The sequence below is a fragment of the Prinia subflava genome, chromosome 5 (assembly GCF_021018805.1).
Source record: "Prinia subflava isolate CZ2003 ecotype Zambia chromosome 5, Cam_Psub_1.2, whole genome shotgun sequence".
NCBI lineage: Eukaryota > Metazoa > Chordata > Aves > Passeriformes > Cisticolidae > Prinia > Prinia subflava.
Window position 1 is genome coordinate 61899998 of NC_086251.1, and position 18050 is coordinate 61918047.

The 18050-nt window shown below is 43.3% G+C and overlaps 1 protein-coding gene across 3 annotated transcripts; it reads left to right on the forward strand.

The window, feature by feature from the left end:
• Positions 1 to 1860: 1860 nt before the first annotated feature.
• Positions 1861 to 17840, forward strand: POLE2 (DNA polymerase epsilon 2, accessory subunit). Of its 3 annotated transcripts, none has more exons than XM_063399742.1 (19): positions 1867 to 2031; positions 4052 to 4152; positions 4990 to 5065; positions 6107 to 6184; positions 6868 to 6961; positions 7341 to 7415; positions 7659 to 7742; positions 8224 to 8280; positions 8669 to 8717; positions 9597 to 9669; positions 10103 to 10275; positions 11832 to 11921; positions 12092 to 12146; positions 12491 to 12550; positions 12648 to 12725; positions 13131 to 13239; positions 16594 to 16770; positions 16855 to 16922; positions 17660 to 17840. In XM_063399742.1, exons 1-19 carry the CDS (start codon positions 1964 to 1966, stop codon positions 17676 to 17678), a joined length of 1584 nt encoding a protein of 527 aa, XP_063255812.1. In that variant the 5' UTR covers positions 1867 to 1963; the 3' UTR covers positions 17679 to 17840. The 3 variants fall into 3 exon arrangements, with proteins under 3 accessions (XP_063255811.1, XP_063255812.1, XP_063255813.1); XM_063399743.1 differs by lacking the exon at positions 1867 to 2031 and adding an exon at positions 2108 to 2130; XM_063399741.1 differs by having other exon boundaries at positions 1861 to 2031; positions 16594 to 16922.
• Positions 17841 to 18050: the final 210 nt, after the last annotated feature.

Consider the following 18050-nt stretch of genomic DNA (forward strand, 5'->3'; position numbering starts at 1 on the left):
CCACACTGGCTGATCCTGGACCACTGGGCTCTCTCCAGCCGCTGTGATGTCCAGCAAAGCCACGGAAGGTGATGGAGACAAAGATCTGGGCATGGCTTGCAGAGCTCCAGATGGCTTAGTGAAACACAAGGCTGCAGCTCATGCTGGAACACTTTTATATCTCTGGTGGGAGGCTCCAGGCAGCCTACGAGAGCCCCCCAAATCCAGCAGGATGCTGTAGGAATGTGCATTACATTCCCTGTTTGGTCATGGCTTTAGAGGAAACTATTTTTGGACGAGGGGCACTTCCCTTCTCCAGGTGCACTTTCCTTCATGTGGCGAGACAGGAGCTGAATGGCAAGATCAGGTTTTCTCAGAAGGAGAATAAGCAGTAATTTTAGCAAATGATGGTACTTATATAAGAATTGGGCTTATAATTTGCACCTAGCTGCATGCCTGTGATGAGAAATGAATCATATTTCCTGCCAAAATAGCTGAGACCTGTCAGATGGCAGCTCTTTGTCTGAAGAGAGTAGCAGCAGCTTCACCCATGAGCTCACTCCCCCGATGAGGAGCGATTATAAATTATGCAGTTGAGAATGGGCTATAGAAAATAGCTGACATTTTCTGTCTGTCTTTAAATGCCTGCAGTCTTTCGATCAAACTCTTTCAAGAGTTGCTTTGTGAGCCTTCTGCAGAATCAAGCTGTACTTTGAGAGATGGGGATGAGTGTTTGAATGAAATATCAGGTACTTTCCATGTGGAGAGAAGGCAGCTACCCCACAATCCTCGAACTGTGGCTGTCCCTGGATTCCTGGAAGTGTCCAAGGCCAGGCTGGATGAGGCTTGGAGCAACCTGGGATAGTGGAAACTGTCCCTGCCATGGTAGGGGGTGGGATGAATTGAGTTTTAAATTCTGTTCCCATCCAAACCGTTTTGGGATGCTGTGATTATGTAAAAACAGCCCTGGAGAGCATCCTGTGCTCGCAGGACCAATTCACAACCAATGTATTTGATGGATGTTTTGTGGCAAGAAACTCTGAAGTGAGAGAGACCCTGGAGTACTGGAGATGCAGAGGAACCTGTGCTGGGCCTGCAGGGAAAGCGGAGGGAGAAATATTGTGAGCTACAATATCTGCAACAGGAACAAACTGATACCGTGGATAATTGTATTGGATAACTTGTGTCAGTCACAGCAGGAGTTTTTTATGGAATCAGGGAATCGTTTAGGTTGGAAAAGCCCCCTATGAACGTGGAGTCTGCCAAAGCCACCACCACCCCATGTCCCCATATGCAACATCCACATGGTGTTTAAATCTTTCCAAGGATGGGTACTCCACCACTGCCCTGGAAGCCTGTGTCAGGGATGGACAAACCTTTCCATGAAGAAATTCCTGCTGATGTCCAACCTGAACCTCCCCTGGCCCAGCCTGAGGCCGTTCCCTCTCCTCCTGTCCCTGTTCCTGGAGCAGAGCCCGACCCCCCCGGCTGTCCCCTCCTGTCAGGGACTCTGCAGAGCCACAGGGTCCCCCTGAGCCTCCTTTGCTCCAGGCTGAGCCCCTTCCCAGCTCCCTCAGGAATTCTCCAGCCTCTTCCCAGCTCCCTCAGCCTCTCCTGGGGCTCCAGACCCTTCCCAGCCCCGTTCCCTTCTCCGGACACGCTCCACCCCTCAGTGTCTCCTGTCCTGAGTGGCCGGAGCTGCCCTCAGGACTCGCGGTGCCCCAGCAGCGCCAGCTCAGGGGACGGTCCGTGCCCTGTGGGTGCCCCCGGCCGGGTCCCGCACCGGCGCTGTCCCTGTCCCCACACGGGCAGAGCGGGGCCGTGCCGGGCTCGGTCCGTGCCCTGTGGGTGCCCCCGGCCGGGTCCCGCACCGGCGCTGTCCCTGTCCCCACACGGGCAGAGCGGGGCCGTGCCGGGCTCCTCCCGCGGCGGGGCCGGCCCGGGCTGAGGGGGCGGCCCGGCCGCGTTTGGCGCCATCGCCGCCATGGAGCCGGAGCGGCTGCGGCGCCGCCTCAGCTCCGCGTTCCGGCTGCGGGGGCTCCTCCTGCGCCCGTGAGTAGCGCCGGGCCGGTTCCTGCTCCGGACCCTGCTCCGGAGCCGCTCCGCCCGCGGGGAGCGGCCCCGGGCGGGCCGCGGGCCCGGGCTGCGGCGGTACGGGATGGGCTCGGGGCCGCCCCGCATCCCCCGCGGCGCCTCCTCGGGGTGTGCTGCTGCCTTTCCCGCCTCTTCTCCTTCCCCCGCATCGAGGCCTCTGGAGGCTCCTCTAAAGTCATCTTTTGTCTGTCCTTCCTTCCGTCCATCCGTCCATCCCTCTCACGACCGTGGGTGCCACCAAAAGCTGCCCATGGTCTCTCTCCCCTTGGAGCTCTCCCTCATGCTGGTGCCGGGTGTCTGCTTGAGGTTTGTTTTGTCTGCCTCTGACCCTGACAACTCTGGGATCTCTTTCCCAGTTCCACTTGCTCAGCATTCTTTGCTGGAGGAAAAAATGCCATTCCCAAAGACACAAGTGGTGTATTTTCAAATATAATAGGATATATTATTTAGAGATGCCAAGGTCAATGAAAAGGGATTGCTGCTTGCAGTGGAAGGTGTTGGATTTATAAGACACTGGGTCTCCCATCGCTCTTATTTTCCTTTTCTTTCTTGTGTGTTAATATCAACTAAATTCTATTGTGGATGGGATGTGATTATTTTGGACAATGCCCTGATACTTTCATTAGAGAGGAGCACAAGTCCAGAACTCCGACTCCACAGTTCCATGAGCTGAGACATTTTGAAGGTCAGGCTGATCACCAAAATGTCACTTTCGTTGGCCAACAGATGACATTAATAAGGAAATTGTTATCTTTAATGAGAGGCTTTAAGGTTGAGGGAAGAACCGGATTTCTAAATTTTGTGTTATTGAGAATTAAAATAACTCCAGTTTCAAAGACACTGAAAAACTGGAGCAGATCCTGTGGGGGCTGTTGGGGTGGTCCTGGGCTGGAGGCCGGGGTGTGTGAGGGAAGCTCTGCTCTGGTGACATCCCATCTCCAGGGCTGCATCCAGATTTGGAGTCCAAAATGAGAGGGATGTGGAGATGCTGGATGTGGAATGAGTCCAGAGAGGCCACGGAGCTGCTCCAAGGGCTGGAGCTGCTCTGGAGCCAGGCTGGGAGAGCTGGGAATGCTCACCTGGAGAGGAGAAGGCTCCAGGGAGAGCTCAGAGCCCCTGGCAGGGCCTGAAGGGGCTCCAGGAGAGCTGGAGAGGGACTGGGGACAAGGGCTGGAGGGACAGGACACAGGGAATGGCTCCCACTGCCAGAGGGCAGGGATGGATGGGAGACTGGGAATTGGGAATTCCTGGCTGGGCTGGAATTGCCAGAGCAGCTGTGGCTGCCCCTGGATCCCTGGCAGTGCCCGAGGCCCAGTTGGATGAGGCTTAGAGCAAACCTTGGATAGGAAAGGTGTCCCTGCCCATGGCAGGAGTTGGAATGAGATGGGATTTAAGGTTCTTCCAACCCAAACCATTCTGATATTCCATAATTAGAGGGTCAGAGAACCTGACATGGAGAGGATGTGAAGGATTTGGGGTTTTTTAGCCTCAGGAATGGAAGACTTCATGAGGAGCTAATCCCAGTCTTCCAAAAAGTGAGAATTGTTCTCAAGGATGCAGTGACAGGGCAAGAGACAGTGGGCACAAGCTTAATTTAATTCTTCATTGTAATAGGAATTAAACTTTGAAGCTGATGGAGTAGAGAAGTGCTGGAATGTCCCTCACTGGAAATGCTCAAGGCTTGGCTCCACGGGGCTCTGGACAGCATAACCAAACCCTAGGAGAAGGTTGGACCACACAGCCTCCAGAATTCCCTTCCAACGTGGAATTTTTTGTGTCAAGATGAGCTTCTCCACATCTCTTCCCTGATATTTTCAATCCCAATGATTTTTTTCTTTGACTTAAACCAATGTACTAATTATTTCTGCTTTTTAACCACAAGCCGTGTGGTGGTGATGTGCCCACCTGCCAAAACCAGCACAGTTTGGGTAAACTATTGGATATTAATTGCTTTTTGTGCTCTCTCCTCTGGGATTAGGGATGCCCTGAAGTATCTCACTGAAGCTTTCCAGTCCACCAGTGAGGGGGAACTTGACGATATAATTGAAAATGTCATCGATGCAGTTGAAAAACAGTCTTGTAAGTAAACAATATCTTTTTCTTGAGCCGGTTTTCCTGACATTTCTGATGTTATCAAGACAAAGACGTTTACTGACAGCAGAGGCATTGAGATGTCATTGTAGTGCAAAGGGTTGATTGAGATAAATGTATTTTTTTGCCTTTTATTTTGGTTAAACACTGAAGTTTGCAATGTCAGCAGAAGACATTTGTGCCATTTAAAGAGTTGACAGTGCAGAATATCCTGACTTTTCCAAGAGTAGTAACGTTTTTCAGTGACAGTTACTGAAAGTATGGACATTTTTGTACCTCAAACTGTAATTTTAAATATTAAAACGGAGAGAGACTGTTTACACATGGAGTGTAAACACAGGGAATGGCTTCCCACTGCCAGAGGGCAGGGTTAGATGGAATATTTTGAAGAAATTCTTACCTGTGGGAGTGGGGAGGCCTTCACACTAATTTCAATTATCAGTTTAAATCCATGAAAACAATGTACCTGTGTCCAGAATTGTGTTGGAATACTTGTGGAAGCAATCTGTGTGATAATGCTCTGGAACCAAATTAACCTCCACAATGTGAAAGCTGGGCTCTCACACATTTGGGATATATTTGGCAGCTTTGCATGAGCTATAATTGTCTTGTTCTCCATGTTTAGGGAATTCAGGGTGGGCACAGGGTGTGTGGGATATTTATTTGTCCTTTTGGTGGCAATATTAAGTGATCCATCCGTGTGTCATTACAGAAAATGTGTTATTTGTGTGCATTCCCGTGAGGAGACTCAGCCACTGTATGTGGAATATTGGAGACCACTTCCCTCCTTGCTGCAGGTTTAATCCTTGGCATTTTTCTTTCCAGTGTCATCCAATATGATCGAGCAGCCCGTGGTGGAAGCAGCAGTCCAGGAATGCAGCCGGGCCCCGGATGAGGCCATGTAGGGTGACATTTTCAATTTGATTGGAAGTTCTGGGAGCTGCTGTCATTTCCTTCTTCCTCCTGGGGAAAGGAATGCCAGAACATTCATTTTCTGCATTTTCCTGCAGAGCTCCACGTGCAGTCACTGCTCTGTGCTTTTGTCTTCCTGGTGCTGCATTTATCTCGTGGCTGGGCCTCCAGGGGGTTCTGAATATAACCTGAATTCCATTCTGGAATTCAGCTGCTGGGGTTTGTGTGGTGTGTGCTAGAGGTTGAATATTAACCAACACTTCTGTCCTGGCTTTATTTGCTTTGCTCTGCATGAAAGTTACCTCAGGTTGCTTTTGTTCCTTTCTTTCCTGAAAGCACTTCAGAGCAGTTTTCCTCTGGGGTACCTGCTCCTGCTTTTCTGTTTAGTTTTTTGAAGCCCTGATTGATCTCCCTTCTGTGATAACAAAGTCTGGAGCAATTACTGGAGTTTCTGAGGACTCTGTGATCCTGATGGATGTGTTTCCTTTCGTGATGCAAAGCATGAAGAGAGCTGGTTTGCTGGGCATGTCAATTAGCTCCTGTCATCCCACAGCCTCTCAGGATGGAGAAAATTTGGGTTTAACTTCGCTCCTTGCTGTTGGAATCCTTATGATGCAGATGGTCTGAGTGTGCCTTTTCTTTGTGGTGCCTTTTAATACTTTATGTAGGGGTTTTTTTGCCTTTTTATACTTTATGTAGGGGTTTTTTTGCCTTTTTATACTTTATGTAGGGTTTTTTTTGCTTCAGAAATGAAGAGAAATCCATCTGTACAGATTCTCAGTGCAGAGTCCTGAAGGGAAAAGCTCTACAGATCACAGGGATAAGTCCTTTTAATTATTTAACTAGAAGATGCATGAGAAAATAGAAAATAGAATAGAAAAGAGAAAGAGAAATGGTGATGGTAGTGAACAAAACAAATGTCATTTTATCCAACATATTTGTGAGTCTGTTTCATCCACTTTATGGGATCACAGAGGGGTTTTGGTTGCAAGGTAACGTTCAGTTAATGCTGTCACTGTTCTTGTTTCAGAGAAAATGTTTTCAACATTATTGGAGCCTTTGACATTCCACGCTACATTTATAATTCAGAAAGAAAGAAGTTTCTGCCGTAAGTCTCCCGTATTTTGAGTTTCAAGCACTTCCTCTTTTAAGAACAAAGCCTCTGTTTCTCTAGGATAAGTGTGGTTTTAATCTTTCCCTCTTGGCTCTGTTCAGCTGAAGCCTGAGTGGGAAAGGTAATAAATGTTTAAGACCATAAACCAAGTTTATGTCACCTAATGAATAAAAAAGACAGTAAGGCTAAGGACATACATCACTAAAGGTAGTTTGAGGTTATTTTTTTCTCACATTGGGCTGTTTAAATTTATTTTTGTAATAAATTTGATCTGTCTGTTGCCTGTATTTATTTCTTAGTCTGTGTCTTGCAGCTCCCTGGAGCCCTGGGGGGTTTCTAAGGAGAGCTCCAAACGGTAGAAAAGAAAAATTGGGAGCAGCTGGTGAGAAACTGGAGGAGTAATGCTTTTATCCACAACTGCTTAAAGGCATGACTGCTTTTTAAAATGGATTTCTGCAGAGGCCTCTTTGGGTGGAAGGATAAATCTCTGTGGGTCAGAGGGGAGTGAAATGGGTGTAGAAATGCAGAAACACAGGATCCTGAGCAGGAGTGTCCCTCACGGAGAACCTAAATCCTGCTGTAGCTTTTGCAGCCTCCCAGCCCTTTCAGATGAAGAAATCAATTTGGATGTGTGGAATATCCCTTTTTAAAATTGTGACTGTGCTGATTCCTCGCAGCCTGTCCATGACTGACCTGCCTGGGCCGAGTTTGTTTGGGACTGCCAGGGACAAGGCGGAGCTGTTCCGGGAGCGCTACTCCATCCTCCAGCAGGTCAGACACCCCTGCAGGGCCCACAGGGATCAGCCCACATCTCCTGCCAAAAATACATCCTGCACATCACAAACTCTCTGCCTCCCAGCTGGTCACAAAGAACTTCTTGTAGCAGCCTTACAGATGCTTTCATGACAGTTCTTTTAGGCTCGGTTTTATTACCTTGTGCAGTTTTTAGGCTTAGTTTTATTATCTGCTGTTATTGATCATCTGTTTCTTGGAAGCAAGTTCTTGTCAAAGGGAATGAATTATTAAAAGTTGCTGGATGGAATAGAGTAAGAACTTTCTGAAGTGTTTTGCATAGTGCTTGTAGCAAACTGGCTTTTTGACAGTGCTCATTTATTTTTAAACTGAATGGCTTCAATTTTGGTTTCTGCAGAGGACTCACAGACATGAGCTGTTCACTCCTTCACCAGTTGTTGCTCATCCTGATGATAGCAAGAGCAAATTCCAGGTAAAAAATGGAGTTCTTTCCAGTTTTAATCCAAATAATCACAGCAGTTCTTTATGCTAGCAGCCATTATTGGGAATTTTCTCCTAAGCCACGTTCAGAAATATGAATGATTTTTGTAATGAGCCTGTATCCTCTGGCTCATTTGTGTAAAACCATGCCCTGTGTGGGGCTTTTTCTTGCTTGGGAAAAGGCACCTGGAGATTTTGATTTAATTCTGACTTGGTTCTTTGCCTTTGATCCCAGCTGAAGACAGTAGAAACTCTCTTGGGCAATACAGCTAAAGTAGGAGAAGTGATTGTGCTTGGGATGATCACTCAGCTCAAGGAGGTGAGTTCCTTTTTATTGTGGAGTCTCTGATCACTGCTCATCCAGTGCTGTAATACATTAAAAAATGAGAAAACTTGAATACCTCACACTTGACCCATTCTAAGAGACTTTTCCAGTGTGTGTGGAAAATGTCTTTTTTTGTCTTCACGCTATAAAATTTTTATGTCAGCAACCAGAAGCATTTAGGATATTTTAGCATGTCCCTTCTCAAGGGGCTGGGGCTTCCAGTGGCTGAGTTTGGGCTTTTCAGTGCCCTGAAATGTGATTTTAGGGAGGGAAGCACCAGCAATCCCAACTGCAGCTGCTCCCAGGGAAGCTGCTCAGATACATTTACTATAAACTACATCACTTTCAGTCCTTGCCAGCTTAAAGCATTAAACTCAGCCAAATTATTTCTAAATGCTGACTGATAGATGCTTCTGATTGAAGCATTTGTGTGTTCGGTATATTTTGCTTTATTAATGTGTCCTGGTTTTTTTAGGGGAAGTTTTTCCTAGAAGACCCCACAGGAGTGGTGCAGCTAGACCTTAGTAAAGCAATATCCTTTTGCTTGATGGAAGAGCTGGAGGAACTTCCTGTAGACCTGCAGGATTTTAAATTCAACAGTAAATCAATGCTGGCCATTAAAAATTGTACATTGGGAGTTGCAGCTCTGTCTCTCTCCTTGGTTTCCAATTCCTTGGCTGCTGCAGCTCCTGCCTTTCTCTTGGACATGGTCACTTTTCCTCCCCATGGAAGCAGAGCCTGTTCCAGTTCCTGGGCTCTCTCTGGACTTACCTGCTCAGGTACCAGGGAATTTCCAGGCTCTCCAGGCAGCCTGTGAACTTTCAGTGCTGTCCAAATCTATTAGACCACTTGGAAAGCAAATTTTGGTTAAAAAAACTGCTTTAAATCTAAGAAAAATACATTCCTTAACCTTCCTGCACCAGTTCCACAGTGGGTTATACACTGAAGCCTGCTTTGTTCTGGCAGAAGGTAAAGCAGACTAGGTTTCTTTTTTAGCTCGTAATAAATTTTGCTGTTAATTTATTACAGATGTGGCTGAGCAGAGGAGTCTCATTTTGGTGAAAATCAGTGAGTTTGTGACAGAGATTTTTTGCCTTCAGCTTTTGCTGTGACCTCATGGACTCTGGAGGCAGAGAGGAGGAATTTGAGGGTGTTGGGGGATGTGAGGGTCTGGAGCAGCTCTGAGGATCAGAGAAGTTATGACTGGATTAGGAAGGCAGCCTAGAATAACCAAAGGAATGATTTAACAATCTGAAAATGCTGCTTTGTGCTGGCAAAGCTTTGGTCCTTTAATGAGGCTTCTCATTAGGATGATGTAAGAGCTTGCAGTTTTGGAGCCTTGTTTTAGCAAAAAGAAAGGCTATTTCTGTATGTGGAATGTTCCTCTGTGTAGATGCACGATCTCAGTCTGTTTTCTGTGTGTTTTATGTTTGTAAGCAGAAGCTGGGAGCAGAAATGAGAGTGGGGATAAATAAACATCACCACGTTCCTTCTGTTCTCAGCAGCGGGGTTTGAGACAAGTTGGATGGGGACCCCTTCCAGGACAGGGCCAGGAAAACTGTTCCTGCTGCCCTGCATTCCTCCTCCTTGGCTTGAGGGGGATTGTTCATGTGGCTGTGCAGCAAATCCATTCACAGAAGTGGCTGAGCTTTAAAACAAAAGTTGATTTCTTGCTCAGCCCTTTTTCCATCCAGATCTTTCCGTGCTCTGGTTCTGTGGAGCTGCCACAAGAGAGGGATTGATGGAGGCTGGGACTGGCAGTACAGCTGCCAACTCTCTGACTAATGTCTAGGACATGGTGCTGTTAGAAAAACTTCAGGGTTATTTTGCTGTTCCAAAACCTCCTAGGCTGGTATGAAGATGAAGTTTTCCATGTGAACGCTTTTGGATTTCCTCCCACTGAGCCTTCTGCTACCACGAGGTACAAAACTGACTTTTGGCAGCTTCACTCCATGTTTTCCTATGGGTTTCTAAGTAAGATCATTGTTATTTTGTAATTTCTCTGACGTTCAGGTATGTTATTTTTCCTCCTCTTCAAATGCTTTAAAATAAATATTTTAAGGAAGCAATTCTGGGACTTAGAGGCACAAAACCCTGTAGGGTTGGCAGAAAAAGGCCTTTGGGTTCCCTTCCCAAGGCCTTTGGGTTCTGCATGTTAATGGAAATTGGGATGTAAGCCCTTCTCAGTTGCAGAGCCAGGTAACTGGGAATGATAAATTCCTTGTTGCTGAGAGAATCCCTGGGATAGTGGAAGGTGTCCCTGCCCATGGCAGGGGCTGGGCTGGGATGGGATTTAAGGTCCCTTCCAACCCAAACCCTCCTGGGATCCTAACTGGAGCATTTCAATGCCACAGAGCCTTCTATGGGAATATAAATTTCTTTGGAGGGCCTTCCTCCCTGTCAGTGAAGGCCTCTGCGAAGCTGAAGCAGCTGGAGGAGGAGAACGAAGATGCCATGTTTGTGTTTGTGTCTGACGTGTGGCTGGACCAGGCTGAGGTGCTGGAGAAGCTTCGCACCATGTTTTCGGGTAGGTGAGAATTGCTTTCACTCTGAGCCTTTGTTTCATGATTTGTTTCCATCAATTCTTAGTACAAATGGTGTTTTGACCTGTAGCCATTTTCCGGGCTGTGATAAGAATGTTTCCCTTGCTCTCCTGAAAGTTCTTCCTGGGCTTAGCTTAAAGACTTTAACTCCTTAGTTCAGACAGATGAACTTTGCTTCCCAATGCCAGAGGGCAGGATTGGGAAGGGATTCCTGACTGTGAGGATGGGGAGGCTCTGGAATAGAATTCCCAGAGCAGCTGTGGCTGTCCCTGGATCCCTGGCAGTGCCCAAGGCCAGCCTGGACAAGGTTTAAATCACCCTTGGCCATGGCAGGGAGTTGGAATGGGATGGGATTGAAAGTACCTTCCAACCCAACCCATTCCAGGCTTCTGGGATCAGTAATGTGGAAAACACTGGGAAAAACAAGCATTGATGAATTGCTCCTTTGTATTGGAGCAGTTTGGTAACAGCTCGTCCCTCCTGCCTCGGGCAGAACGGGAGTGTGAGAGAGTGACTGCTTTAAAAACAACACCCAAGTCAGGGTGGGAAGCTGCTCTTCACCAAAAGGGAACTGGACACAAATTATCAGTCATGCAGAGGTTACAAAACCAGTTCAGTGTCTGGATCAGAGCTGGCAAATCCTGGGGGCAACGTGGGCCTGTCCCAGGACTGCAGCAGGTGCTGAGGGCAGAAGGGGACTTTGGCCAGTGAGATTCGTGTGCTGAGCTCACCTGGCAGAGCTGCACACCTTGCATTTGCTATTTTGAGACTTTATCAGGCAAGTGATAACCTTAATTATAAACTAAATGAGCAGCTGAGGGGGAGAGCAAGGAGAAATATTGATGAGCCATTTCTCTGGGATAAGCAATTCTGTTCTATTTACCAGCCCCTTTGAAAACCAGTGAAGTAAATCCAAGTGTGATTCTGTGTGTCAGGAAAACGGAGAGGAACTGGGATGTGAGATGAATGCTTGAGTAGCTGTTTCTATTTTTATTTCAGGGATGGGAATCAGGTTTCTTTTTCCCCCCTTTGCTCTGAAGTGGGTGATGGGTGAGGCTGTGAGCGCTCATCAGATCCTCAAACTGCTCAGGCAATTCCAGTTACTGTTGCTTTATGGTGCCAAAAGGGGAATTGGATGTTGGGAGAGCCCTTAAATTGGAATGATCATGGAGGTTAATAGCAAGCCAGTACTGCCTGCTTGCTGTTTTCCTCTTGAAGGCAATAGTGCATCTTAAAACAGCATTATTTATTATAATTGCACTTTGTGTAATTCCCTGACTGGGTCAGCAGTTGGATACACACAAACACTGCTGGAACTCAGCCTGTAAATGCCACAGGGCTCCCTCAAAGTGACATTTTTATATTGCCATCACCTTTTGGAGCTGAAAACAACCTGGATCAAGAGAATCAGCCAGGTGTATTCACAGTAGCAGAGCCTGAATTTCTGTTTGAGTCCCTGCTTTCCCTGGCATAGGCTGAGTGCTGGAAGGTGCTGGAGTGAATGGAAACACTCACAGATCTCTCTTTTCTCTTTCCCCAGGTTATTCCTCTGCACCTCCCACCTGCTTCTTCTTCTGTGGAAATTTTTCATCTGCGCCATATGGCAAAAATCAAATCCAGTCCCTGAAAGGTAGGGAGGGCTTTGCAAACAGCCAGACACGTGCATTGAATTAAATAATGGTGGCAAACAAATAAAGAGGGCAGAGAAGAAACCCTTCTGTTTTAAACGCCCTGCAGCAGGGGGGGATTCACACAAGGTGTGTTTATTCCTAACCAGGTGTTGTGTCCTGTTTTCCCCAGGTTCTTTAAAGGCTCTGGCAGATATTATATGTGAACATCCCAGCATCCATAAAAGGTACAGAGCAGGGGAAAATCTCTTTATTTTGTGAAGCCTTTAATTACTTGAAGAAGCTGAGAGTTCCCCTGTTTTCTCTGTCTTGTGAGGCAGCTGTGATCAGATTAAAAGCTGGTTTTGTAACAGGCCTGCAGATTTGTTTGGGAGCAGGAGAAGTTTGATTTTATCTAAAATAGCTTGGGCATGGAAACTGCTAATGAGGGAGCCAAGGTCTCTCCCTGGAATACTTTCCTGGCTGCTGCTCTCTAAACTCAGAACATCAGACCCAGTTTTTAGGATCAGTTTATATAAAAGAAGATTTATATAAAAGAGATTTGTTGAACTTTTTTTTTTTTTTTTTGCAGTAGTCGATTTGTGTTTGTCCCTGGTCCTGAAGATCCTGGGCCTGGTTCTATTTTGCCAAGGTCAGTTGGCTTCACTTCCTCAGATCTTGAAATTTTGAGTGAAATTTGAGTTAAAGATGGGAAAAGTCTTTGTTGATACCTCTGCTATTTATTTTAGACCCCCCCTGGCTGAAAATATCACTCAGGAATTCAGACAGCTGGTGCCATTTTCAGTTTTCACCACAAATCCCTGCAGGTAACCATGGAAGTGCTATTTTTAATATTATATTATATATTTTATATATGTAACATTTTATATTTTATATTATTTTAATGTTACATTAAAAAATTCAAAACTACGGATTTTGGGGGAAAATTTGCCTTAAATTTTTTCAAAGGAATAGAATTCTTCACTTGCATGAATTGTAACTAGTTTTAAATATATTAAGGCATAAAAAATCAGTGAAGAAGGGAAGTAGTGCCAAAAAAATTGATATTGAATATAAAAATCCTGCTCAAAAGTGTCATTTTTTTTTTCTGATTAAGAAAGGAAAGAATTCTTTTCATTCAGTTGTTTGTATTAGAGGGAGATCAACTTTATAATGCATCTTCCTCATTTTTAGGTTCACCTTAATTAATTTCACTGCTGTTTTCCACTCAGGATTCAATACTGCACCCAAGAAATTATCATTTTTCGGGAAGATCTGATCAACAAAATGTGCAGGAACTGTGTCCGCTTCCCAAGCAGCAACATGGACATTCCCAACCACGTGAGTGAGCCGAGCCCTCCACTTTCTGCCAAGATTTGTGATTTTATTGATCAGCAGGGCTGGATTGTGGGGCTCTGATCCTCGTTCTTGTGACACATTGTGTGAATAACCCAGAGGGGTTATAGGAGGGATTTATACAATATTCTTATATATATATATATATATATATAATATTTGTATTTGAGATTACATATATATAAAAATATAATTATATTATATATAATTATATATAATATATAATACAATATGTATAATACATTATATATTATATAACATAAAATAATATATAATATATATTATATATAAAAATACATTAAAATATATAAAAGAATATTTATAGATCTACTATACATATAAAAGTATTCTTAATTTTTTTTACATTTAAATATAACTCAAACCATGGTGTTTAAGATGGGATTGAGTCATTCTGTCACACTGCAGCTGCCCTTGAACCTCAGCAGTGTGTACCCCAACCATCAACGTCCTGCCAAGAAACAGATTCCTAAAGGCAAATTTTAATGCAAATAACCATTTAAAAAGATCTGCTGGGTTACCCAGTGCCATTTGCAGTGAACAGCAGGTCACTTGCTCTAAAATTCAGCTGCTTGTTTTGTGTCCTCACTTGAAATTGGAATTCTGCTCCTCAATCAGTGCTCTGGGTCCTTAATGAATCCACAGCAGGAGCTGATGGGATTCACTGATCTAATTGGGTGAGAACGATCCAGGTAGTCCTGGCTCCTTGCAGTGATGGATGGAGTCTGCTTTTAGTTATTTTAAAGGAGTTTTTTTGTTTGCTTGACTCAGAAAGTTGTTTCAGCTCAGTGAACACCCCCATGGACACTGAGGTGCCTTGGTTTTGTGGGCACATTTGCATTCCTGACACTTCCCTGTCCTCATCCAGAGCTTTCCAGGAAGGAATCATGAAGGAAATGTAGAATTGCAGCACTTTCTGCAGCTTGTTTTTTGCATACTCCACTTTTCCTCTGCCTTTTTTGCCTATTTTAATTCAGCCATCAGTGTAAAAAAAAAAAAGAAATTTTGCCACTAAGAAAGGAAAATCATCTGGGAATCAAATGATTTCTTCAGGGAAAAGACTTTTGTGGTTAACGGGGAAGCAGTAAGGAAAATAAAAACCAAAAAATGAGAGTTGTGGCAGTGCTGGTACTTTCTGGGCTGGAGGAACAGGTGAGTGGGTTCTTCTGGAAAGTCTGACTGATGAGAGAATTTTGACATCTTCAAATACTGCCTGATGTGCTTTACAAAGGCCTCTGTCTATTAAAACCCCCACAATTAAAGGGAAGGGCAGCTCAGAGCTGGAGGAGAGGTGCTGGTTTACTCCAGAAATCATTAATAATCAGAAGGAATTAGATACAAGAAAACTCCAAACATTTCCAGGTTCAAAAAACTTCTTTATTAACACACACTGGCACGTGCAGGGATGAACTGAGCTTGCAGCAAACATTTCAAACCAAGTGTTTGTGGGGTTATTTCTTTTTTGCAATTTGTAAAAACCATTTTATCCCAGGGCATAAATGCTTCAAAAGTTTCAAACCAAGTGTCTGTGGTTTATTTTTTTTCTTTTTGCAGTTTGTAAAGACCATTTTATCCCAAAGGATAAATGTTCAAAAGTTTCAAACCGAGTGTTTCTGGGGTTTTTTTGCAGTTTGTAAAAATAATTTTATTCCAGGGGATAAATGCTTCAAATGTTTCAAACCAAGGATTTTTTTTATTATTATTATTTGTTTGTGGGGTTGTTTTGTTTTGTTTAATTTTTTTTTCAGTTTGTAAAGACCATTTTATCCCAGGGGATAAATGCTTCAAATGTTTCAAACCGAGTGGGTTTTTTTTTTTTTTTGTTTGTTTTGTTTATTTGTTTGTGGGCTTGTTTCGTTTATTGTTTTGTGGGGTTTTTTTGCAGTTTGTAAAGACCATTTTATCCCAGGAGATAAATGCTTCAAAAGTTTCAAACCAAGTGTTTGTGGGGGTTTGTTTATTTGTTTGTTTGTTTATTTTTTGTGGGGTTTTTTTTCTTCAGTTTGTAAAGACCATTTTATCCCAGGATGTAAATGCTTTGAAAGTTTCAATCCAAGTGTTCGTGGAGTTTTTTTTTTTTACAGTTTGTAAAAACCATTTTATCCCAGGGGATAAATGCTTCAAGTGTTTCAAACCAAGTGGGGGGGGTTTTGTTTGTTTTGTTTTGTTTTATTTGTTTGTGGGTTTGTTTTGTTTATTGTTTTTTGGGGTTTTTTTGCAGTTTGTAAAGACCATTTTATCCCAGGGCATAAATGCTTCGAAAGTTTCAAACCAAGTGTTTGTGGGGTTATTTTGCAGTTTGTAAAAACCATTTTATCCCAGGGGATAAATGCTTCAAATGTTTCAAACCAAGTGGGTTTTTGTGTTTGTTTGTTTTGGTTTTTTGTTTATTTGTTTATGAGTTTGTTTTGTATTGTTTGTTTATTTATTTATTTTTTCAGTTTGTAAAAATCATTTTATCCCAGGGCATGAATGCTTCAAATGTTTCAAATCAAGTGGGAGTTTTTTTGTTTGTGTTTTTGTTTGTTTGTTTTGTTTATTTGTTTGTGGGTTTTGTTTATTGTTTTTTGGGGTTTTTTTGCAGTTTGTGAAGATCATTTTATCCCAGGGCATAAATGCTTAGAAAGTTTCAAACCAAGTGTCTGTGGGGTTTATTTTGCAGTTTGAAAAAACCATTTTATTCCAGGAGATAAATGCTTCAAATGTTTCAAACCAAGTGGGTTTTTGTGTTTGTTTGTTTTGGTTTTTTGTTTATTTGTTTGTGGGTTTGTTTTGTATTGTTTATTTATTTATTTATTCAGTTTGTAAATACCGTTTTATCCCAGGGGATAAATGCTTCAAATGTTTCAAACCAAGTGGGAGGTTTTTTTGTTTGTTTGTTTTGTTTATTTGTTTGTGAGTTTGCTTTGTGTTGTTTGTTTGTTTGTTTGTTTATTCAGTTTGTAAAGACCATTTTATCCCAGGGGATAAATACTTCAAAAGTTTCAAACCAAGTGTTTGTGGAGGTTTTTTTGTTTTGTTTTGTTTTTTGGTTTTTTTGGGTTTTTTTTGTTCAGTTTGTAAAAACCATTTTATTCCAGGGCATGAATGCTTCAAAAGTTTCAAACCAAGTATTTGTGGGCGGTTTTTTTGGGTTTTTTTTCAGTTTGCAAAACCCATTTTATTTCAGGGCATAAATGTTTCAGATGTTTCAAACCAAGTGTTCGTGGGTTATTTTCTTTTCTTGTTGCAGTTTGTAAAAACCATTTTATCCCAGGGCATAAATGCTTCACATCTTTCAAACCAAGTGTTTGAATAATTTTTTTTTTTTTCTTGTTGCAGTTTGTGAAGACGATTTTATCCCAGGGCCACCTGAGCCCGCTGCCCCTGTACGTCAGCCCGGTGTTCTGGGCCTACGATTACTCCCTGCGGGTTTACCCCGTGCCAGACGTGCTCGTCACCGCCGACAAGCACGACCCCTTCACCGTCACCAGCGCCGAGTGCCTCTGCATCAACCCCGTAAGCCCCAAACCCCCCTCCCTCACTGCCTGCACTGCCCTTCCCTCACTGAAATGTGATTTTTTCCCCCTTTTCCTTCCACAGGGTTCGTTTCCCAGAAGTGGATTTTCCTTCAAGGTGTTCTACCCCTCCAACAAGACAGTTGAAGACAGGTAAATGGATTTTTCTCATGTGCTGAATTTCTGATTGTCAGGAGAAAAACCACAGAAAATTGGTAATACTTGAATGTTCCAGCAGCTTAACTTACGCTTCATACTTAGGCAGTGTAACAAATCCAAATTCCCAGAACTAAAGCAGTAAATTTAGAAATTGCAAATATCAATGATGGGAAGCACAGTCCAAATGCAAAAGGAGAGATGACTCCACTGCCTGATTTTCCGTGATACAGACCTAATTGGGAAGCAGATTTGTTTCTGGGGATGATGGTTGTTACATAAATTAATTCAATTTAGGAACAATTTTGCTTCGTTTCGTGATAATCATCAAGCCCAGAAGCCACTTTCAGGCTTTGATTTCACATATTTTTAAATCTGCACTTACTCATTCCACTGACTGGAAAAAAGCCAGCTGCAACACCAAAAAAAAAGTATTAAAATGTATCAAAGGGCTTAAAACGGATGAAAATTTACCTGTTTAAATGATGGTATAACCCATTAGGAAAAGCATAAATTTATCTTCTCCTTGTTGGAGAGGCCTTACCAGGGAATTAATAATGGGTCAGCCCATTTATCTTCTACTTGACTATAAGAAATACCACACCATGAGATAATTTAGGTCTTTAAATAGTTGAAAACATGTTCAAGTCTTTCCTAGATAAAAAAATAGAGTAGCATTGTGAACTATTTAAAAAATAAACCATCTAAATACTGTTTTTCTTTGGTATTTTCAGCAAGCTTCAAGGACTCTGAATTTCTGTGGCACTGAAAAACAGCGGTGAACCCATGTGAAGCCAGCTGTAGCTCTTATTTTTTACATGCCTTAGTTTCATGATGTGTTCTGGACTTTTTATAATGAATGTCAAAGTCAAAACCGATTTGTTTTGTACACAAATAAACTTTTACAGAAAAAGACACTGCTGTCAGTTTAGATAAATTGTCAAGTCAGAGTGAAAAATAATTGGGAAAGCATAAAAAGAGCTAAGTGGAGGAACCAGCTGTATCAAACAGGAAAGAAGCCTTTAAAAAATGGAATTAAAGATAAGAAGAGCTTGGATAGCTGGTTATCTGCAAGGGAGTCTGGAAATGGGGGTAGGATTTTTCTTTGGGAAATGCCCAGGAAAG

Coding starts and splice junctions, on each gene's coding strand:
- POLE2 (XM_063399741.1), top strand. CDS start 1,964: ATGGAGCCGGAGCGGCTGCGGCGCCGCCTCAGCTCCGCGTTCCGGCTG. Junction 4,153..4,989: donor TGCAGTTGAAAAACAGTCTT/GTAAGTAAACAA, acceptor TTTTCTTTCCAG/TGTCATCCAATATGATCGAG. Junction 7,416..7,658: donor ATAGCAAGAGCAAATTCCAG/GTAAAAAATGGA, acceptor CTTTGATCCCAG/CTGAAGACAGTAGAAACTCT.